Source organism: Dunckerocampus dactyliophorus, chromosome 2, assembly GCF_027744805.1.
Source record: "Dunckerocampus dactyliophorus isolate RoL2022-P2 chromosome 2, RoL_Ddac_1.1, whole genome shotgun sequence".
NCBI lineage: Eukaryota > Metazoa > Chordata > Actinopteri > Syngnathiformes > Syngnathidae > Dunckerocampus > Dunckerocampus dactyliophorus.
In genome coordinates, this window is record NC_072820.1 from 20,989,721 (window position 1) to 21,014,101 (window position 24,381).

The 24,381-nt window shown below is 40.9% G+C and overlaps 1 protein-coding gene across 2 annotated transcripts in view; it reads left to right on the forward strand.

The window, feature by feature from the left end:
* The window catches only part of LOC129176998 (contactin-associated protein-like 4), an 81,812-nt gene that overhangs the window by 33,344 nt on the left and 24,087 nt on the right, over positions 1-24,381 (forward strand). For both annotated transcript variants that reach the window (XM_054767663.1, XM_054767662.1), the window contains exons 4-17: positions 1,027-1,174; positions 1,896-2,099; positions 7,421-7,596; positions 7,678-7,809; positions 11,785-12,052; positions 13,263-13,418; positions 13,500-13,671; positions 15,006-15,112; positions 17,438-17,557; positions 18,005-18,205; positions 19,117-19,279; positions 21,642-21,769; positions 22,061-22,231; positions 23,391-23,609. In XM_054767663.1, coding sequence (XP_054623638.1) covers positions 1,027-1,174; positions 1,896-2,099; positions 7,421-7,596; positions 7,678-7,809; positions 11,785-12,052; positions 13,263-13,418; positions 13,500-13,671; positions 15,006-15,112; positions 17,438-17,557; positions 18,005-18,205; positions 19,117-19,279; positions 21,642-21,769; positions 22,061-22,231; positions 23,391-23,609 — 2,365 coding nt within the window. The remainder of the gene's footprint in view (positions 1-1,026; positions 1,175-1,895; positions 2,100-7,420; positions 7,597-7,677; positions 7,810-11,784; positions 12,053-13,262; positions 13,419-13,499; positions 13,672-15,005; positions 15,113-17,437; positions 17,558-18,004; positions 18,206-19,116; positions 19,280-21,641; positions 21,770-22,060; positions 22,232-23,390; positions 23,610-24,381) is intronic.

A 24,381-nucleotide genomic window follows, 5' to 3' on the forward strand; every position in this document is an offset into this window, starting at 1 on the left:
GTAATAAGTATAAAAGTACACTTCACTCACTAACTGTGTTACATAAAAGGTCAGTTAGGATAATTCACAATACTGCTTATAGACAACAAACAAACCCTTTATTCCTAAAATCACAATTATTAACATTTGCTGATCTGGTAAACTTTCAAATTATGCATAAAACAAACAATAACCTGCTACCCAAAAAAACAATTCTTCTCAACAAGAGAGGGGAAATATGATCTTAAGGAAAAATGTAATTTAAAACAACGCTAAAATAATAATAAAGCACAAGGAAGAAGAGATCTGAACCACTGTGTACTGTACTATACAATGCTATGTCTAGTCTGATAAAACACTATCATAAAACTATGCTTCTGTCAACTATTGACCCCTTTATAAGTTATGATCTATTTATTATTAATGTCATTGAGTCTATTATATATTTTCTTTATAGTTGGTATAAGCCTTGACTGTCATTGCACCACATTGTTGGATTACCTTAACATTTTCCTATGTGTTTACAATTGGCAAAGAGTACATTTGGAACACAGGAGGTGAACAGATGTATTGTAGTTAGTGAAATGGATGAGAGGTAGGATTAAATAAGCTTTGCTTCTTCCTTCTCCTTGTTGGACAACTGTGAATTGCACTGTGTGATGTGCTCCAGTGTGACTTAAATTGATTTAAACCATTATCGTTCCTTTTTCATGTCTTTTCCTATTTTTATTAGTTTCTCTTATTCTTATTCTTATTTCTTTATAAAGCGTCTTTGAGTGTCCTATAATGCGCTATATAAATATGATGAGTTCTGGTACTTGTTCCTTTTCCTTTTCCTTTTCCTCGCTCTTGTTCTTTTCTGTTTATTGTTATTATACTTTGCTTTGTGCACTGGGAACAGAATGTCTTCCCCAAAATGTTCCCACAACATTGAAAGAATGCAGTTGTCCAAAATGGCTTGGTCAGGTGAAGAATGAGGGGTTAGGGACCGCTGAAGACTATATTTATTGCTGGAGTTTTCTCATAGCATTTGTGCGTTGTCTTCAGTCTCTTACAGGCAACAGTAACGCAGACAGTGTGGTTCTCTATAAGCTGCAGCAGTCGACCATCGCTCGCTTCCTCCGCCTCCTTCCTCTAGGATGGAACCCCAGCGGACGCATCGGACTCCGGCTAGAGACCTACGGGTGTCCTTACAGTGAGTCTCAAATGTCTACAACTACAAGGAGAATGCTAAACATGTTGTTAAACTAATACATATCTTGTATTGACATTTATTTTCTTGACTTCATTTGTTTGAAACCAACAGACCACACCTTTTCTTGTGGATTGGATGACTTCTTTAACACGCAGAGACACCATCTAGGTTTTTAATTCTCACCTCAGTCACCAATTGCAATGTTTCACACAAGTCGGCATATTTTATTTTTCCGAAGGCATGCTAGAGAGCAAACACAAATCTGATCACAAAACACACGTTTTCTTCATTCCCCTGCTGTTATATTACCCTGTTGGAGCACGTGTATCTATTTACACATAAATACTACTTATTTTAAAGTGAATATTATATTTGTATTCTTTTTTGCAAGCATCCTAAAGGGGACAAACGATAAACATGCAGTAGTATAGGTGGAAGTTGTATTCCATTAGTTTTTGCTGCACATAAATATAAGCTAACATTAAGTCTTCATGAGTCCAGATCCACGGGACCAAAACTCTCCCTGCTCTTTGAATGATTCACTGTGATAATAATGGAAAATCACGCAGCTAAACTCATGTGTAACGACACACGCTGCAGGCTACTGCCGGCGCCAACTATTCATGGAATCATTTATTCAAATAAATGTCTTTTCATTTTGCCACCAACAGGGCCTGACACATTAAGATCCTGACTTAGTCTCCTGCTTGTGTCCTCCCAGCCTCTGAGGTGATGTCTCTGGACGGTAGCAGCAGTCTGGTGTACAGGTGGAGTGGCGGGCCGAGGCGCGTGTCCAGAGAGGTGGTCTCCCTGAAGTTTAAGAGCCTGAGGAATGGTGGGGCGCTGCTGCACGCCGAAGGACCGTCGGGGCTCGGTCTCAGTCTGGAGCTGGAGGGAGGGAAGATGTTGCTTCTGCTCAGAGAAGGTACGACAACACAAAAAAATATGGGTATGCTTCAATTTAAAGTGAAGGGGTGATGTCTACACGACGTGTCACCTGTTACCTGACACCTGGCCATCATGTACAGGCCTTTTTTTATTTGAACATTCTGAAGATGTTATCCCAAAGTGTGGAAATTTGTTGTTTAAAAAAATCTAACTTTGTACATGTGGACATAGTTTAAGTTTACTTTATGCTATATTAATATAATAACGCTTACAGTATGAGGGATTTTTGGTTCCAAAAGTCTATAAAAGATAAATATGTGCACGCGGCGGAGCAAAATGTAGTTGTGGTGCTCCACTGAGCTAAAAGACGATGACACTTTTGTTCTTTTTAGTTTACTATTTAACTTTAACCTCCATTATGTCTCCCAAGGCAGTGAGGCAGGCTCGTCTGGTGGGAGCGCATAAAGGAAAGTGAAAGTGAAATTAGACATTGTAAGATGTGCCGTGCAGAGATCAACATTGGCTGCATGCCCGGTTCAAACTGCTGAAACGTGGCGACACAGATTAGAACATAGTCTTTTAGACAAAATGTATGACCTCAAAGGTCAAAGGTCACGTTCCATACATCTTAGGCCATATTTCATAGGTCGTAACTAACTCATAAGCAGACATCTGGAAAAATCATGAGGTGACCTTGAGGTCAAGTCATATTTCATAATTCATAAATCACGACCGCGTGACAGCCCCTCCCTTTTCTCTGGGTGTGTGCGTGTATGCCCCCTTGACTCCTTCTCCTCTTGCGCCAGTCTCTATGCCCTTGCTTGTGTGTGTGTGTCAATGTTCCTCCCTTTTGTCTTTCTCTGTAGGTACTAGTTTCAACCTCTGTTGCTTTTTTACCGCTTCCTTGTATTTTAGTAGGCCCGATTTCTTATGTACTTTTAAAAAAACAATTACAATCAATTTTATATATTTATTGAGTGATACTAGGTTCAGCCTCTGTAGCTGTTTTACCGCTTCCTTGTGTTTTAGGAGGCCCAGTTTCTTATGTACTTAAAAAAAAAATACTTCAGCCTCTGCTACCTACTTTTCCCTTCCCCTAACTAAAGCTATTTTGTTAAAAATGGAAGGTGGCTATTTATGAATGTTGTGTTTAAAATGAAAAATTCATACAATATCATAATTACCTTTTAGCGCTCCGTCCATCACGCTTGCTTCTTCGTGAACTGAGAGTAACTCACATCAAGCACATGTAGGCCCACTCTCAGTACCCCTCACTTGACCCATCTGTACCCTCAACTCGCAGAGAGGGGTTCAAATCAGTACAGCCGTAGCCACCTTCCATTTTTAACGAAATAGCTGTAGTTGGAGAAAGTGAAAAGTAAGTAGCAGAGGCTGAAGTCTTTTTTTTTAAGTACATAAGAAATTGGGCCTCCTAAAACACAGAAGCCGAGCCTAGTATCTCTAAATACATATATAATATTGATTGTAATAGTTTCTTTAAAAGTAAATAAGAAATTGGGTCTACTAAAATACAAGGAAGCGGTAAAAAAGCTACAGAGGCTGAAACTAGTACCTGTCAATAAATATATAAATCTAATATTGATTTAATGACAGAGAAAGACAAAAGGGAGGAACAGTCAAGGGCGTAGAGCAGGGGTCACCAACGTGGTGCCCGCAGGCACCAGGTAGCCCCCCACGACCACATGAGGTGCCCGCAAGCCTGCTTTTCATTCAGGTTTTCAGTTAATAATGAAAGAACAGCAGAAAGAAATGCATTCTGAAATACAAAATGTGAGTTGTGGATACCAGCATTTTGTTAATGTTCTGGTAAAACAAGCATATTCGCTTTGTTTGGGTTGAAATAAGCTCTGAAAATAAATGTTACAAAAATGAGTAGCTCTTGGCCATTTTCATTTTGTAAAAGTAGCTCTCACAAGGAAAAACGTTGGTGACCCCTGTTGTAGAGACTGGGGCAAGAAGAGGAGGAAGAGGAGAGATAGAGGGGGACACACACACACACACACACACACACACACACACACACACACAGAAATGGGGGAAAAGGGAGGGGCTGTCACATGGTTATGAATTATGAAATATGACCTATGAAATATGACTTTTGACCTTGAGGTCGCCTCATGATTTCTAGATGTCCGTTTATGATTTCCGGCCCTTCAGTCACGTGGTCTTGATTTATGAGCTATGACCGATGAAATGTGGCTTTTGACCTTTGGGTTCAGAAATCAAATTTTGACTAAAACCCTATCTTCTGTTCTCTGGCGACAATCATGAATGAAGGATGAAGATGTTATTTTTGAATATGTGAAAGGATCTGCTCCTATGAAATGGACAGTCAAAACAAAACATTGTAGTGGCCTCATTATTGAGACTTCCTCCTCTCAATAATCCTGTCTTCTTACAATAATCACTTCTTACAACGCCCGCTCGTGTGCGAGACGAGGACAAGCGGTACAGAAAATGGATAGATGGGTATTTCATCTTTTTCTTACTGTATGTGTTCTGTGTAGAGTGTGAGTTAAATTTGATGTAAGATCTGTCTTACACGAAAAAAGTCTAGGAACTGAACTTGTACAAAACCCCAGGACCACCTGTATACATGTCCTGTGATTGGCTTGCAGGGGTGTCCCCATCAGACCTTAATAAGGACAAGCGGTATAGATCAAGATATGAAATGAATGACTGAATTAAAATGGCTTACATTATTAGCGTTCAACCAATCAGAAGTCTGATCGCATCCCATGGCGCTGCAAGGTCATGAAATAAAAGTTCATTAAAAAAGGGCATTAATCACATCAAATGGCCATGAAATAAATAAATTGGTTCTGAAATACATAATTAATACATACCTATGTTATATTTAATGATTTAAACTCATACATTTCTCATTTGTTTTATTGGCTTAATATTTATTTCACGTTGGCACACAAACAAGCCACCATAAACACTGAGAGAATATTAGAAAATATATACTGACGACCGTTTCTAATAATGTCACTCTGGCATGTAGCTAAAGAAGAATTTTTGATGTGTTGCATCTGATTAGACCATGCTGGCGTACCTAATGAAGAGCATTTACTGCATATTTTCGTCTGTTGCGTGCAAAAAAAATGGATGTAATATCCTCCCTGTGTTCTGCAAAGATTTGCTCCAATTATTCACACACAAAGCTCTTATTACTGCAGATATTAACCTCTGATTCATTGTTTAATTTCAGCCGTGATGCTTTTGTCATTAAGTTTGTACACTGTGAAGTGAAACTTGGGGAATAATATTTGACATTCCGTAATGTGCCATAATATCATTTGTGTTGTGGTCTCTGTCTTTTTTAATTTCCTTCCTTTTTGCCTGAAATTCATGTTTTTTTATTTCTGAGTCTAATGCAGCACTTCAAGCTGCCTTATCACCTTATGAGTTTCTTTTATATGAATAATGCATGTCTGAGTCTCGGTTTCACTTATGTAAGACCTCCTTTCTTTTGTCCACTTACTTTTAGTCAAACACGTTATCTTTCAGCTTCTTGTTATTGCTTTCTTTGGAAAAAACAAGCATTGAAATTAGAACAACAGATGGTCTTAATTGACAGGGCTGCAACATTGAAATATTTATTTATTTAACCTTTATTTATCCAGGTAAGGCAATTACCTGCGGGTTTACCCCTGTTGGCCACTGTAATTACCGGTAATCATAATTATAAAAATAACAAATACATCTTCTAACTAAAATGAGATTGAAAAGTATTCATTGGAAAGAGTTGTCAGTACGATGCAGTTTAGTTAAATAATAAACATATTGTTTAATAATATTTCTCTGACGGTGTCAGTCAAAACTGAGTATTATTGTTCGTCCCCTTGTTGCAGTAACACAATCATTTTGAAAGTAAATCTTTTTAGGATTGTCAACTTGACGAGAAGACAAACTCCTTTTGTGTGTGTGTGTGTGTACTCTCTTTGTTGATGAAGATGTTTTCCTGAGCCATCAGAGGATATATTTGTCCATCATCTTCCTCCTCCTCCGGTTCCCTCAAGACCATGTAATACATTTTTAATGACTCCATTCGGTTCTTGCAACAGTTCCTTCTCCCCGCAGAGCTCGGCGCTCCTCGTCAGGGGAAATCCCAGCTGCTAATTTGGACCTGCCGACGCTCATCTATCATTTAAGACGTTTCGCTGCTTTTCCTCTGTGCGTGTTCGGATTTGTCGTGTTGGTATATATGTGGATTTGGCTTCAGATCTCACAAGCTCTAGCTTGGAGATCTTCTGTGGGCCCACATGAGATGAGGATGATGCTGATGAGACAAGTCAACCCTGCTTTCAACCTTCTGGTGGGAGAACATTGTCATCATAATAGAGAAACTTTTGTTGGACTAGTTGCTGTGGGAGACGATTTCTAAACTTTACTTTTGAGTCAAAGATGTTTTATTAGGACAAATGACGGAACGCCAACCTCGTTTTTGCTTTTTTTGGTCTTCCACTTTATCTAGTATACAGCACAGGATGCCCAAGATGCTTTAGGTTCCATTAGGGAAGCCCACTTTCCCACACTTTTAAAACCTCTGTGCTACAAATAAATAAAAGAAAGGAAAGAACAGGCTTTTTTCACTACAGCACCCTCTGCTGGATCCGGTGGTGCACTGCCCTCACTTGCCCCTATTGCAGGAGTTTCCAAACTTTTTCCACCGAGAGATACATACTGAAAAATGAAAGGATGCAAGGGCCACTTATATATATTATATATATATCATTATTATATATAATATTATATATATATATATATATATATATATATATATATATATATATATATATATATATATATATATATATATATAGTCTAAACCAACACATGTATATGTGCTAATTAGTTCTATATACTGTATTTCTACAAAAAACTGCATCTCAGCTTTGTGATATACAGTCATCCTGAAATTCATTTATCAAGGTCGGGTGTAGAACCAATGAATTGCTATAAACAATGGACGGACAACACACAGTCAGGAGATCGGGAAGACCTGGGTTCAAATCGCCACTTGGGCATCTCTGTGTGGCATGTGCATGTTCTGCGTGGGTTTTCTCCGGGTCTAGGCCTGTTTCTCTGGGTCCTCCCAGATTCCAAAAATATGCTTGTTATGCAAATTGTCCATAGATATGAATGAGTGTGAAAGGTTGTTTGTCTATATGTGCACTGTGATTGGCTGGTACTAGTCCAGGGTGTACCCTGCCCTAATGAGGACTAAGCATAGAGAATGAATGAATAAAATCACGGCCAATAAAAAGGCCACAAATGATCCCCGCGCCGCACTTTGGACACCCCTGCGCTAATGCTAAATCCTTCTTCCAGCTTGGACTTCCTTCCCCGGATCACACCACTTGGCCTCGCTGGGCAGCCTGCTGGACGATCAGCAGTGGCACCTAGTGAACATTGAGTGTCACAGCACTCGGTGCAACCTCACCGTGGACAAGCACACAGAGACAGTGGCCCTGCCTCCAGCGTTTGACCACTGGCACATCCAGCAGGTCCTTGCAGAAGCATCGCCATGATCTGTTGTTTTAAGGTGTCTCATTCTTACTGTTTACGTCATATTTGGTGTCTGCCAGTTAAGTGTGGGGGCGCTGCCCAAACCTGACCCCGCCAGTAAGAAGTTCCAAGGTTGCCTGGAGAACCCTACGTACAACGACCAGAACCTGATTGAACTGGCCAGACGCAGCAACCGTCAAGTGACGCTGACGGTGAGTCGATGCATGTTGCATTTCCTAATAAGGGCACGTGTCAAATGCTTGGACAATTCTGAGAAGATGACCTTCACGTTTGATCTAATTGGCCTCAAATGGACACTTTCTAATTAGACAGAAACAACGGAACATCTAGTGTTAGAAAGAGTTTGTGTTATTTATTGTTCTTAATTTAGTGAAAGTGTTTGTTGTTGGTCTGGAGACCACGGTACAACTAGCCTCCAAGTAGCTGCTTCATAATTGAACGCAACTTCAAATACATATAGTCTAATATATAATTTTTTTTATTAAAGTGAAAATGCATTAAGGTATGCATGGTGACCAAGTGGTTAGCACGTTGCCCTTACCTCTATGGAGGTTTCAAATCTCCACCTGGAGTTTGCATGTTCTCCTCTAAGTTGGTGGTTCTCAACTGTTTTGGTTATGGGACCCACCATCACCCCTTAATGACAAGCAGCAACCCAAACTGTGGACATTTTTTCACAAATTTCTCATATATCTAATGCTTAATGAGAAGCAGTTTGAATGTGATGTAGTGCACAATAATAGTGCACCAGCACTAAACAAGTTTAATAAACATTTCAGCAACAATACCTTTTCATTCACAAACTCAAAATGATTTTAAGAAAAAGTGTCTATAAAGACTTTCTCTAACGTTTGGCCTCTTCTTGCTAGCTCAGAAGAGCTCAATAAAGTTCCAGTTAGGTTCCATTTCAAAGCCTTTACTTTGAAACACTGTAAAACTTAACATATAATATAATAAAGCATGTCAGTTCTAACATTAAAAACAAAATAATTTTCTTTGTGACATTCAACATAAATTAAATGCATGTAAGCAAATTTGCTAGCTCGATGCTAATTTACATTGAAAATCCTATACACCGTTTTCCCTTGCTACATCGCACTTTGAATTTCACAGCTTCACTCTATCAATGTTTTTCAAAATATATTAGTTAGTAAATCATCACTCTTTTGTGGTTGACTACGGACTAATATCAGTAAAAAATATGAATGTTTAAGCAAATTGTATGTATTTTTGGCCTAAATTAAGCATTGTCAAGCATACAAATGATTAAATGAGCTAAAATACAAATATTTTCGGAAGACGTATTGAAAGATACATTTATGTGTAGTATTCTGCACTGGTCACTCGGTGTCACTAATGTTACATTATGTCACGTTGATAAGTAGCCATCACAGGAAGTAAAAAAACAACAACAAGGAAGTCTCCCAATGCTGACATGTGATGTGTTATATTATGCCTTTTTTCCTGTTATTATGTCTGCTATATTGGGTCATATGAGTGTAAAGGTGACTATAGGGATGTTATTTCATGTTCATGAAACAGTGTGATTTATTCATTAATATACAGTATGTTTGAAAAACTGTGAAAGAGTGAAGCCGTGAATTTTGAACTGTGAAGTGGTGAGAGACAACTCTATACCCCTCACATTCTCTAATAGTATTCAAAACCGTATTTAGAAGGTCACAAATAGGTTTTCTATGCTCTAACTACGAACCTATTCCATTTATAAATAAGAAATCCTACTTTGTAGAAATTTACTAATCATGGGCGGGTCTGGAACCAATTAATGACAATAAACGAAGGATGACTGACAACAAACGTTGGCCTTCTTCTATGACGCAGTGTTTTAAATAGCACGACAGGGCGTTAATAGACCAAAAATTAAATCCCCTTCAGAGTAAAAACCCAAGATTAAGACCCATCACCCACCAGTTGAGAATCACTGCTCTAAATTGTCCACAGGTATAAATGTGAGTGTGAATATGTGCCCTGTGATTGGCTGGTGACCAGTCGAGGATCTGCCCCGCCTCAGGCACCGTGACGGTCCGATCCTTGGCTGCAGAAGCTAGCTCTTGGCATGTGGAATGTCACCTCTCTGGTGGGGAATGAGCCTGGGCTGGTGTGCAAGGTGGAGAAGCTATGGTTAGATATAGTCGGACTCACCTCGATGCACAGCAAGGACTCTGGAACCAGTCCACTCGAGAGGGGATGGAATTTATTCCACTCTGGCTTTGCCAGCAGTGAGAGGCGACGGGCAGGGGTTCTTGTTGCCCCCCCCGGCTCAGGGCCTGTACGTTGGCGTTTAACCCGGTGAACGAGAGGGTAGTTTTCCTCCGCCTTTGGGTGGGGCGACGGCTACTGACTGTTGTTTGCGCTTATGCTCCAAACAGCAGTTCAGAATACCCACCGTTTTTGGAGTCCTTAGAGGGAGTACTAGAGAGTGCTCTCTTGTAGGATTCCCTTGTTTCTGCTAGGGGACTTCCATGCTCATGTTGGCGGCAACAGTGAGACCTGGAAAGGTGTGATTGGAAGGAACGACCCCTCTGATCTGAACCCTAGTGGTGTTTTGTTATTCGACCTCTGTGCACATCACAGATTGTCCATAACGAACACCATGTTCAGGCATAAGGGTGTTCCCATGTGCACTTGGCACCAGGACACCCTAGGCTGCAGTTCAACGAACGTGAGATCGACAGGCGGATTGGTGCGGCTCTCCCTTAGAGATAAGGTGAGAACTACTGTCATCCAGGAGAAATTCGGAGTAGAACCGCTGCTCCTCTGCATTGAGAGGAGCCAGATAAGGCTCGGGCATCTGGTCAGGATGCCTCCCGGACGCCTCCCTGGGGAAGTGTTCAGGGCACCTCAAACCGGTAGGAGGCCTTGGGCAAGCAGCTATGCGAGGTTAAATGTGAATATTTGCCCATTGAACTGTATTATAAATTTCTCTGTCATTCGAGTCATTTTAAACATTTTCTTAATTAAAACCACTGAATTAGCAGATTTCCTGATCAATACAGGGAAGAAACCTAAAATGAGACTACCGTGAGCGTTACGTCTTGGCTTAGCGCGCAAGCCCCATCTAGCGTTTGAGTGCATACTGAGTAGGATCGTGGGGCCTGCCTGTTTGTGTTAAATAATATAATGTTGCAGCAACATTTACTATACAACATGATGTTCTATAGCCTGTGTAATGTCTTTAATGTAAGTGAGATGTCATTATCCTTGCTAATCCCACAATAAGATATACCAAAATGCCATACAGGAGGCACTTGCAGTACTGATGCATCCTGAAGGGGTGTGAGCTGGAAGGTGCTTGTCAGCCATCCTTTCACAGAGAAATAGCCAATGTTTTTTTTTTTTAACTCTATTGAAATACACAAACAGCAGTGCTGACTAGAGCTAGATCTAGAAATTATGCTCTGCTGAATGAATGAATTGAACCAAGGGTGTTGTTGTTGTCTGATTTGGTGTTTGTTGTGTCAAATAAAAGCTCTCCTGCATTGACACTATTTGTGCTAGGATTCTTTTTTGCCCTTGCTGGGATTTTGGTGGTTCCCGTATCGGCTTTGTGATAAATGAGGCAAGGGTAAAGGAGTGTAAAGTCTCTCAGTATAATGCCTCCATATTGGCCATTTGGACCTTTCTATATTCATGCTGGCATCTCATTGGGGAGAGAAGAGGTGCTGAAGCGTTTCCACTGAGAAAAGGTGCAGACAAAAACATGAATACGAGAGGAAGAAGTGGAGGTGTTCACATGCTTGGTTGGCTCTCCATTAGAGGCTCTGAAAATTAAACAGAATGTGTATATCCATGATGTGTTTCAGGGTCTACAGTATAGTCCACATAAATACCTTTCAACTGCACCATAAAGACCTTTTTAGGTGTTGTCTGTGAGAAGATGGCCAGTGTGATAATTGTCCAAAACAAATACATCCCGTAACATACACCTGCTCTCCTTCACTTGACTTTCTCAGTTTGCTTTGCTAATGGTATTCCGAGCTTGGCTGTTATCATTATGCCGATGTCCTCTTTAAGGAGACTCGCTGATGAGATCACGACGACCTGTGGTCACATGGACACGCCCTCAGCAGCTGATTAATATTCATCTTTTCCTGTTGCTTTATATCTCTGCTAATCACACATATCTCCCCCTCTTTCCTTCTCAGGGCAATGTCACCTTCGCCTGCACTGAGCTGCTTTCCGTCGCCATTACGTTCCCGGGGCCACGCAGTTTCCTCCAGTTGCCGGGGGCAACAACCTCCGTGCCCGGGGTGGTGTCTGTGGCCTTCCAGTTCAGGACGTGGAACGAGGCGGGGCTGTTGCTCACCTTGGAGCTGGCTCGGCAAGTTGGTGTGCTGTGGCTGTACCTGAGCGAAGCCCGGCTGAGGCTTCACGTTGAAAAGGCCGGCAGAGTGCTGCTGGAGATCACGGCTGGTCAGAGCCTTGAAATTTTAACTCTTTTCAAGTTGGAGTAATAATGTTACTTATTGTTTTCAACTATACTGTCAGCCAGTGAGTTGGCAAGTAATGGACCACTAATGGTTGTACTCCCTCCCACCAGTCCAATACTGAACCCTTTCCAAGTACATGATCACAGTGGAACCCCAAAGCGGAACACAATGTGGTTGGCTTCCAAGCTGTTCTAATTTCACAAACAATTTTTCCCATAAGAAAAAAAGTGAATCTTTATTCATAACTGCAGGCAACAACAAATTAAGGCTAATATATATGTGTATTTAGCCATGACGCTGAGCTAGTTTATGCATATCTTGCTAGCAAACACAAAAAAATATGGATGCAGTGGAGCCTTGGTTAGCGTCGTACGGTGTTTGTCATGTTATGAATACACTGCATGAGTCCAACTGTGTTTGTATTTTTTATCACAAATGTCCTTGTTGGCATCCTTAGCTTGTTAACAAAATGGCAACCCTGAACCGGAAGTCAGGTGTCACCAGAGGTTGACTCTCAAAAAAATGTTCGTTTTACATGCATAAAATAATTCCAAATGCATATAAATGATGAATGAAAGGGATAAATGAACATTTAAGGTTACTTTTACCTTCAATGAAGATGTGATTGTTCCCAAAGACACACTATGACAGCGAGATCACCACCTTCCTCTTCAACACTACCTTCCTGTTTTGTCATGAGTTATTTCTTGAATTCAGTAGTGTTTCTCACCTTCTTTATCAAAATTGCCTGGCACTTGCAAATTTCTTTGGCTTTATTATGAGTTATTGATGTGAGAAACACTATTGAATTCAAGAAATAACTGATTACAAAACAGGCAGGTGGTGTTGAAGAGGAAGGTGTTCATTTGAACTGAACTGATGGGAACAGTCACGTCAAGTATCACATTTTCAATTAAGGTAAACGTTACCTTAAATGTGAATTTATTTGTTTCATTTAAACATATTTAAATGCATTTTGCATTGTTTTATGCATGTAAAACTGCAATTGTAAAACAATAACGTGTTTTGTGTTAACATTTTTGGCTTTCTGGAATGGATGAATTGGAATTACATGATTTCTTATGGGAAAAATTGGTTCTTTCTGTTACAGGTGGACCTTCTGGAACAAATTAATGATGCTTACCAAGGTTCCACTGTATTTGCATAATCTTGAGCCTGTGTTTGCTTCTTAGGATCTGGTCTCAATGACGGTCAGTGGCATTCAGTGGAGCTGAAGTCCAGAAGAGGTCACCTGACCATCAGCGTGGACAAAGACGAAGACGATGGCGGCGTGGCTCATTCCAACCCATTGTTTCCTGTTGCTATTGAGAAAAACTTGTTCTTTGGTGGTAAGTTCATGTCTGACAATATTACCTTCCTTCTAGAATCAAAGTTGTCTTGTTCACTGCACTCTATGTCCCTATTTTGAGGTTGTCCTATGGAGGACGGGAAGCAGGAGTGCAGCAATCCTTTCAACACCTTCCAGGGCTGTATTCGCCAGCTGAGCCTGGACCAGCAGCAAGTGGACTTAATCCTGGTGCAGCAACAGAAGCTGGGAAACTACAGCGACCTCCTGATTGACATGTGCGGCATCATTGACAGGTGAACTGACACAGTATTCCGTCTATTTCAGCCAAAGCACAACTAACGCTTGTGTTTGCTCTGGCTGCCTCACCAAATTGTACGTCAATTAATGGGACGATAACAATTATCAAACCTCCTGGGCATTAGCAGACACGTGGAAAGACGCGCGTGACTGGAATAAAATGTGCCGACGCTTAACGAAGCAAGCGCATATCCTTGCCAGGTCTGGACTCCTCCATTGCGCCTTAATTGCGTTATTAGTCGACAGAAGGCTAACGCTCTGCATGGACAAACTGTATGACGCTTTGTGAACCCGCTGATTGAATTCTGAGCCTGTGGGAGACTTTCTTGTGGAAAGGCTGGTGGAAAATGTAGTCGTCCAGTAGAAGGTCAGTGTGGTAGTCATACTCCAGCAGAACCTATTACAGCAGTTGTGGATTCTTATTGTTGCATGTCACGGGGCAAAGCATACTATTAACCCAAGTCAAATTGTATGAAACTACTACTACTTTTTACAATGTAAAAATACTATAAAACAACATTGATGTCACGATCTGTGAGTTAGCTTGCGTGACAGTTTGGCTTATTTTCCCTTCGATGCCCTTGTTTCGTGGCCTTATTTTGTATTTACTTCATTTTCTGCTCGTTCTGTGTTCTCATACTTTGCGTCTCTATTTCCTGGCACTTGCTTCTAATTTTAGTTGTTCTATTTAGTTCCAATGCGCAAACCTTAGTTTCTCGGAGCATTGTCTTTGTTACTGCTCCTTTGTTGGCATTCTGTCGCTGCAATAATTAATAAATATAATTTTTTTATACATGTAGCATACATACATACATGTAGCAAGAGTAGGAAGAAGCAAAGTGTAACAAACGGCCAAGGCTGTAATACAGCATCCCAGAATGCAGAGAAACATCAAAAAACAAAGTTTATTACAACAAAAAGTGTCCACAAGGGTAAAAAGTACCAACACAAAAAGGCAAAAGTACAACCAAAAACTACTGGGCCGCGCCACAGGAAAAATAGTGACTAATAAAAAACACTGCAGAAGAACTAAGCAGAAAAAAGGTCACGCACAAAACTAAAAATCACAAGCAGGTGAAAACACGAACAAGAACAAAAACGCACTGCTGAGAACCGAACAGGCGTGGCGAGAACCAAAAATACAAAAATGCAAACCGCTGCTGGAGAAGCCAAGCAGGGAGCAAGGTACTTACAAATCTAAGCAAAAGGTGGATTGTTTGGATTGTCTTCCAAATTAAAGCTGACGAAATGAGCTACTACATAAACTACATCTGCCATAATGGAACTATTTGATTCAAGTATTAAACAGCACACTTGTGGTGTCTCTCAGGTGTTCTCCCAGTCGCTGTGAACACAACGGCCGCTGCAGTCAATCCTGGACTCACTTCCACTGCAACTGCAGCGACAGCGGCTACAGCGGCGCCACCTGCCACAGCTGTAAGTCACAACATCTGCTAGCCAGCCACCCTGCTAACCCTAAATAAACGATGCCGGGCCTGCAACCTCGGGCCGAGTCAGCAGCCTGGTGATGACTGCACTTTAGATCCAGTGGAGCCTTTTAAGTCATGATGGTGCACTTTAGCTCAGTATTTGGCTGCATGCCTGCCACCTCTGTGCTGGCTTTAAAGCGGCTTGGAATCCATGCAGCATTTTATTTGGATTATCTGCAATATTTCTTAAAGTCACATTGCTCAGCTCCTTGGCCTAAAAAGAGATTTACCTTCAGCTCATGCTCTTAAAGTTAGCACTCCCTTTTTTTCTTGCAATAAAGAGGAGAAGCCTCAACGTTTTGGTCACATGCTGCCCCCTGGATTCAGACACAAGTTATAAATTCAAAATACACAGTCTCCACTTTATTTAGGCAACCAGAAAAAGAACTGAACTGAGAATAATTTTAACACACAGTGAAATGAACAGGGAGGGTCACTAAACTACAGTCACGGTGCAAGATAAAAATCAAAGAAATAAACGCTGTCCAGCAGACTTTACACACAAGAGGTAATAACACACAAACACCACAAAATTGTTTGGAATAAACACTCTATTTTAAATATTGATGGAGTATGACTTGTGGACCTATTAAAAAAACCCACTATAATAAGCATTATCTTTTGTACATGCATTATTAGTCCCTCAGTGGGAACATTTTAATGTGTCTCTATACATGTTTGCTATTCATAGTAACCAGGACAATAATAACCAGGATAATAAGAGGACAATGTGCATCCAGCTAAAAAAGAAAATTGATTCTTATACAGTGGTGTGAAAAGTGTTTGGCCCCTTCCTGATTTCTTATTTTTTTTATATTTGTCACACTTAAATGTTTCATCTATCCATCCATTTTCTATGCCGCTTATCCTCACAAGGATCACAGGTATGCTGGAGCCTATCCCAGCTGACTTCGGGCGAGAGGCAGGGGGCACCCTGGACTAGTCGCCAGCCAATCGCAGATGTTTCAGATCAACAAGCAAATTTAAATATTAGTCAATGACAACACGACTGAACACAAAGTGGGAGAAAAAAAATCCAAACCTGCATGGCCCTGTGTGAAAAAGTGATTGACCTCCCCCTGTTAAAACCTAACTTAACTGTGGTTTATCACACCTGAGTTCAATTTCTCTAGCTATACCCAGGACTAATTACTGCCACACATGTTCCCAATCAAAAAATCACTTAAATAGCACCTGCCTGACAAAATGAAGTAGACCAAAAGATGCTCTAAAGCTAGACATCATGCCGAGATCTAAAGAAATTCAGGAACAAATGAGAAAGAAAGTAATTGAGATCTATCAGTCTGGAAAAGGTTATAAAGCCATTTCTAAAGCTTTGGGACTCCAGCAAACCACAGTGAGAGCCATTGCTGCTCAGGGTGGCTCAACCAGTTATTAGGTTTAGGGGGCAATCACTTTTTCACACAGAGGCATGTAGGTTTGGATTTTTTTTCTTCCTTAATAATAAAAAGTTTCATTTAAAGACTGCATTTTCTGTTCAGTTTTTGATGTCACTGAGTAATATTTAAATTAGTTTGATGAACATTTAAGTGTGATAAACATGCAAAAAAAAAAGAAATCTGGAAGGGTGCAAACACTGTGTACAAATGTTGCACTCTCATAAAACTATCGCAGCAGCAATCATAGTGATCATCATGATTTTTGCGCAGCAGAAGAAAAAACATTTTCCACAGTTGATGCTAAGTGACCAACAACAAATGAGTGTGGTGATTTGCGAGAAAGGAGAGCTGCATCTCGTCACGTGTAAATTACAATCAAGTCAGTGGCACAATAGTCAGAGGCAAGTGGATCATCAGTTTCCTGTCAGACGTGCAGTCGTTTATAGCATCGAGGCTCATCACCAAAAAGGCTCTTTTAAAAATAAACGAATGGCAACAAAACAAAGTGTGGAAGGTACACAATGTTCTCTGCAGGCTGCTTATGTTTTAGCCGCATTTAAAGCTGCACCAAGCACTAATTCAACATGCTAACTAGTAAGCCTGTTATTATGTGATGTATTATGTGATGTATTCTATTATTATTATAACTTGAATGCATGTTCAAATCAAATTAAACCATAAATCATATTGATGTGTAAACACTCAGGATAATGTGATGTGTCATGTAATCATAACATTTCCAAGAATATTAGCTAAATGTGTACTTATTAAGAGTGGTCCTATCAATGATGGGACCACTTGTGATTGTGGTTCTCTGTGTTTTGTTGAGTAACACTAATATTAACTGAGCTGTCTGTTTGTCTCCCTGCTAGCCGTGTATGAGCAGTCATGTGAGGCGTACAAACACAACGGCAACACTTCTGGATATTTCTATGTTGACGTGGATGGCAGCGGACCGCTTAAACCACAGCTGGTTTACTGCAACATGACAGGTGACACGCGCATCTTCCCATCAGTTTGTGTAGTTATTACAACATCCATCCATCCATTTTCTATGCCACTTATCCTCACTAGGGTTTGCAGGGGCATGCTGGAACCTATCCCAGCTGACTTCGGGAGAGAAGCGGGGTACACCGTGAACTGGTCACCAGCCAATCGCAGGGCACATACACACAAACAATCATTAGCACTCATATTCATACTTATGGACAATTTAGAGTAGACAATTAACCTAACATGCATGTTTTTGGAATGTGGGAGGAAACCGGAGTACCCACAGAAAACCCCCACACACACGGGGAGAACATGCAAACTCCACACAGAGATGCCAAAGCAGAGATTTGAACTCAGATGTCCTGACTGTGTGACCAACATGCTAGCCTCTCGGCCACCATGCGGCCTATAAATAACATGACGACGTCCATTTTTGTGATCGCCAGAAGAGAACACATGGATGGAGATCCATCATAACAACACGGAGCTGACCACGGTGAGGTCGTCCAGTGCGGAACATCAACACTTGGTCCAGTTGGACTACACGGCGAGCGAGGAGCAGTTGTCAGCCATCATCAGCCAATCGGATCACTGCGAGCAGGAACTGTCCTACCACTGCAGGAAGTCCCGCCTCCTCAACACTCCTGGTGAGGCCTCATGTGGTTTATCACTTAAAGGAAAACTGCACTTTTTTTGTAATTTTGCCCATCATCCAGAGTCCTTATGTGAGACATGAACACATATGTCTTTCTCTTTTCTGTGCGTTCTAAAGATATAACAACAGATAAAAAAAGAGATAGCTCATTACTGCATGTATGGGAACCACTTATTCCACCTATAAAGCTTTCTGAAAAAGCCTCCAAAAAGCTCCGGCAATGCTCCATTTACATATAATGGACGTGCATATAACCAAGCTACAGTGACATTGTTATCATTATTATTAATAACATTGTTATGCCGATCAAACTACGTTACTGGCACATTGACAGAACACACTGACTAGCTACTAACCGGCTAGCGACTAGCTTCACCACAGACTCGCCTGCAGTACATCAGCATCGTGCTCACAATGCCTAGACCACTACAAAAAATGTAAGGCTATTTGAGCTGACACCGGTGCTGTGTTTTTATTTCTGAGTTTGGAAAAGTTAACGCGAGGTGTAGGCGTTCATTTCTTTATTGGTATGTGATCAATGTGCCAAGGAAGGAGCTTCCGGTAATGCTTAAAAATGGCCAAAATACCCCAAATACTGTAAGAATTACATGTTATCATGAATGTGCCTGTTACTAAATGGTCACAGCATGGATATAAAACCATAAAACCTTGTTGGAGGTTTTTAGAGGTGTTTAAATTGCGGTCTTTGTAGGCGGCATAGGTGTGTCCCATTACGTTCAGTAATGAGCTATCTCTTTTTAGCGGTTTTTATATCTTTAGAATGCACAGAAAAGAGAAGACATTCATGTCTCACATACGGATTGTGGATGATTTTTTTTTTAAAGTGCAGTTTTCCTTTAAGAAAATATACTCTTTGCTATTCTCTCATCTACTGTATTTCAGAGGGCTCCCCGTTCAGCTGGTGGCTGGGCGGTGCCGGTCCGGGTCAAAGGCAGAATTATTGGGGCGGAGCCCAACCGGGAAGCCAGCAGTGCGCATGTGGCCTGCAGGGCGACTGTTTGGACCCACAACATTACTGCAACTGCGACGCTGACAGTGCTGAGTGGTACGTTTACGCAACAAACTCCGGACACTTTATTAGGTACACGATCTCATGAGATCCTGTATCAAAATGAATGCTAAGTTTTGACTGACCTCGTCAGAGAGGTGTTCGTTATACACCATATTTATTATTGTGCTACCATTACTGCTGTTGCTGTCTTAACATTCATTCTACAGATACTCAATACACAAGGTCCCCAACTTACAAACACAATTGGTTCCAGACGACCGTTCTTATGTCAAATTGTTCTTAAGTAGGGGAAAAGGTAATATTACCAATGATATAGGTACTACATGTACGTGTATACATATACAGTATATGTGTATGTATGTAAATATGAGTTTGGATGCAGAAGTAATATTAAACGAGGATAATTAATGAAAAAAACAATAAAAGTGATATAATAATACGTAATGATAAATGTTATTTAACTTGGAAGAGGAGTGGTCGAGCATACGTCGTTGTGGTGGAGTTGGAGGAGGAGTTATTGAAAAAAAAGGACAAATCGTCGTCATCGTTAGACTCTTCTAAAAGAGGTAGTGTTCTGTGGGTGGTGTAGAATTAAGCAGGCCTATTAACTCTTCATAAACGTTAATCACACGCTCTATCCGGGTTGTATAATTTAGCTTTCCATTTAGCTTTATCTCCCCAGGGTCTAACTCTTCCTCTGTTGGTCCCATTAGCTCTTACGCTGCCTCTGTTGGTCCCATTAGCAGTGTCACAGTGCCCTCTACTGGTCAAGCATGTACAGTAGCAGTATAAATACTGATTGAGTGACTACAAGGCAAAATAAAATAAAATATAGACCAGTCGGCTTGTGTTCGTATCCGCGAATGTTGGCTAGTCGGGTGTTCATAAGTTGGGGACCTAGTGTATTGGCTTTCTTACCGATATCCCATATACTGATATTGTCCAGCATTTCATTTACCAACACCCATATCAACCAACACCGATATAAGCAGCAGCTATTCCTTCAAATTAATGTCAGGTCACATCTGGTGTAATGAAAGAACACATTATGTTTCTTTTACTGTGATGTCACTGGATGCGTTTCACAAATAAACACTATATTTACATGCAATATGCAATGTATGTTATTGAAAAAGTGCCATATTTATTTTAAACAATTTTGTTTCAACAAAATAGTCAGTAAAAATCTTGTCCAATAGTCAACTAAAATAACATGTTCTTCTATATCAACAAGTAAGACAGGTTAGTCTTAATAAATTCACAAATAAGAATTCAGTTAAATAATGCTGGTAAAGGTACAGTTTGTGATAAAACTGTAGAGCAGTTATAAGCATTAAAGCAAGACGCTTCACTCCCCCCTCACATAAGCAGCACTTTTTTGCAAATTGCATATTTCCAATCCAAAGGCGAAACTTGGAGCCCATTCCACACCACGGACTTACTGAGCTAGCAAGCTTGTTGCTATGTGGAGCATTTCATCGCTTGGTGCTGATATCATTATTGGCAGAAAAAACGATACCGTTGTGAATCGGTATCTCGATTTTATTATTTGATTATTTGATATAAATAATATAATTTTGTAGTATGAATAATGCGATAATATGAATAAATGAGTGGTGTCCAATAATACTGGCCAATCATTTCGGTCGCCCGATATTGTTGGACAAAGAAATTTGTTTTAAATGCTGCTTTCTAACCGTTGACAAATCATATTTCCTGTCCCAATGTGATCATGGAATTTGTGGTTCACAAAGGTCGGCCGATATTATCAGACATTCAGTAACAAGAGAGAGACAAAATATCTGAGACAACCCTCTGCAGTGTCATGCAATGGAGTATGATTGTAATCTAATAATGACCACATAGAATAATTCTACATTCGTATTATAAGATTGCAGTGTTGTTTAGATTTGATCTAGGTCTTCATCTTGTGTTATGAATTATTTACCATGACTTTGAAAGGTTTGATGAAGATATATACAGTATGCATTTCAAAAGGGACAAACACTGATGTCACTGTTTGAGTCATAGAAGGATGAGACAAGTATGAAAAATTGATAGTTTAAAGGATAATATGTATCGTGTTTGAAATAAATGAATGAAATAATAAAACCGCCTCAGGTAAACTGGGTTTTGGGCTTTGGGTTTTTCATCAAATGTTAACATTTTATTCACACAGTTGCCAGTCCTCGCTTGTGTAATTTCTAAGTACAAACATCTATTTCTAGCGGCGCCTTCAATATTTCATACAAGGTGCTGCCCACTACACTTCTAGACCTGGATACCATTTGCTCAGAAGCGTCCTCAAAGCAGTGACCACGGTAGGATGATTATGGTGATGTCAGTGGAATAATAACAACATCTTCTTTTTCTTCTTCTTCCCTCCATCCTCCAGGACTGAAGACTCTGGGCTGCTCAGCCACAAAGAGAGCCTCCCTGTCAGATCTCTGGTGCTGGGTGACATCCAAAGGCCGGGCTCAGAGGCTGCCTATAGGGTGGGGCCACTGCGTTGCCATGGAGACAGTAAGTCCGGTTGCCTATGGAAGTATAAAAATAAACGGCAAGATCTGTAGTGAAATATTAATGCGTAGTTGAGTGTAACGTATGGTCAGCTAGGGATGACTGTGGATAGGTGGTTGATTCCCATACTGGCACAGGAAAATGGATGCATATAACAGAAATACAAATAACACAGTGGCAAGGGATATTAAGTCAAATTAAGTAAATGAGTGTTGTTAAAGTGTCAGCTGTGCTCGTTTATGCTTGGTTTTGGTTCCATCGACGGTGATCTCTTTCTTTCTTGTGCTTTCCCAGAGAACTTTTGGAATGCCGCTTTTTTTGATAAAGAGAAGTCCTACCTCCACTTCCCCACCTTCCACGGGGAGCTGAGCGCCGAGATTTCCTTCATGTTTAAAACCACCGCTCCCTTTGGGGTGTTCCTGGAAAACCTGGGCATCCGAGACTTTATCCGGATAGAAATGAGTTGTGAGTAACCCTGGAGGCCGCCCTTAGAGTCACTTTGCTCCAGTGCGCTTTATTAACTCTACACCCCTAATTATACAATTATACGCTTAACAATAATGCCACAAAATTCCCAGAAAAAATTAATTCCAAAGCATTTTCTAAGCACAGTCATTGGAATAGGCCAATTTGCAAGTGAGTAGCATAATAGAGGGCACATTTGCATTGTGTCTGGAGATTGCTATGTAGTTATGTACTGTATTTTATTAAAGGACTTTTAGCCCTATAAAAACAGAATAGACTTGAAGAAATCATTTTAATTGTAGCATCAGACATTCTAAATAATAAAGTCTGAACTAACATTATGTACTGTATATATACGTATGAATGGTTTTAGCACAGTGTAGAGGGTTGTACAAGTACGTAGCACTTTTATTAGTATTTTGTTGTCTAGCGATGGAAGCTATGGCAGACATGACAAAAACTAAGCTAATGCAGTGTTGCTGCTGCTCCAGCAACCCCCTCCCCTCAAGGGAAATCAATGGCGGTGTGGTTGTTCCACCTCGGAATACTGCCGCTCCGCTCCCAACACACCTCACATCACTGTGTGGCAGGCCCTGAAAACCATCCCAGAATGAAGTTACCAAAGGGAGTGAGGATATTGTTTCATCTTGTAGTTTGTACCTTCCGCCCCGTTCTGCTTGGCCGGCGCTCTCCTAAATCTTTCACTAGATGGAGCCGAGCATTCAGCCGACATACTTGGCTGAGCAGCGACCTGCGGCGTTCAAGCGCAGCGCCATCCACAACAGGCCCAAGGCAATTATATCAATAGCACAAATGAAAGTCATCACACAATAGCGGATAGGTGCGCAAGAAGGCAATCTTTTCTTGCAGGAGCAAGATATGCTACGTCTTCTCCAGCTTGAGACATCCAAGCCTTCTTTTAGATTTTTGTAGAAATAGCATTGAGTGTCATCGGCACAGCAGTGATGAGAGACAAAATAAGATGGGGCATAAGACGGAGCCCTGACACCACACCAAACCACAACACAATTATGGAATGTGTTCAATTCCGGCCTTGAACCTGCTTGGAGGTGATGCAAGAAGGTTGCCCAAGAGACTGCACATTATGTGGTTTTGGCACCAGTCTACATCCATAATCCATAATCCTCTCTCCTGCCAGCTCCCACCCAGGTGGTTTTCTCCTTTGACGTGGGCAACGGGCCCCTGGAGGTTCACGTTGAGTCGAGCAATCCCCTGAATGACGACCGGTGGCATCGGGTCCGTGTGGAACGCAACGTCAAAGAGGCGTCTCTGCGGCTGGATGCCCTTCCCGCTGCCACACTGGAGGCTCCTGCTGATGGACATGTACACCTGCAGCTCAACAGTCAGCTCTTCATTGGTGAGTGGACCTGATGTGCCAATATGGTATGGTTTTACAGCTTTTACAATCATTGTGATGCTTGTGTGGCTTGCTGAAGAGCCAAGCCCCAACCACAGAATAGACTGAGATTAATAAATTGATTGAAAATGCAATTTATTTATAAGTAATCGCTAATTGAACCTGAACCGGGGGTTTCATAAATAAGGCCATCGTGTAATTAGCCACAGAGATCTTGAAGACAAACTTCATCAAGAGCGCATGTCTGCTTATCTCCACTTCATCACTTCAACTCTGACTGTGGCTTTATCGACATGCGGCTTTATCGTCGTACCAATGTCTTGTACGTCACTTGATGTGAGTAAACAAGCTGTGGAGGGAAGGCACACCAAGAGACAGTGAGGGGATTGGATCAGAAAAGCAGCGGGGAATATTGATGCGCTTAGCCAATAAATGTGCTAAATGTGCTTTTTACCTGTGTATTCATGTTCCAGAAAGCAAATTAAGATCCATGATGCACCCCTGCAGTTGATCATACATTTTGGGTTTCATGATCATACATGATTAGAAGACAGTGTTGAGTTCATGTGCAAAAAAAGTCCCTCTGCAAATGTAGAGAATAAGAAGTGCATTATTATGTGCAGAGATTTCATGAGGCGTTTTAACCAAATCTGCTTTATTGGAGGAAACCCATTAGCTAGTAACCCATAAACATTTTGTTTATTGGTCCTAATTTTTCCTCCTAACATTTACAAGATCCTGGATTATATTGTCAGCACCAAACTGCTGTGCT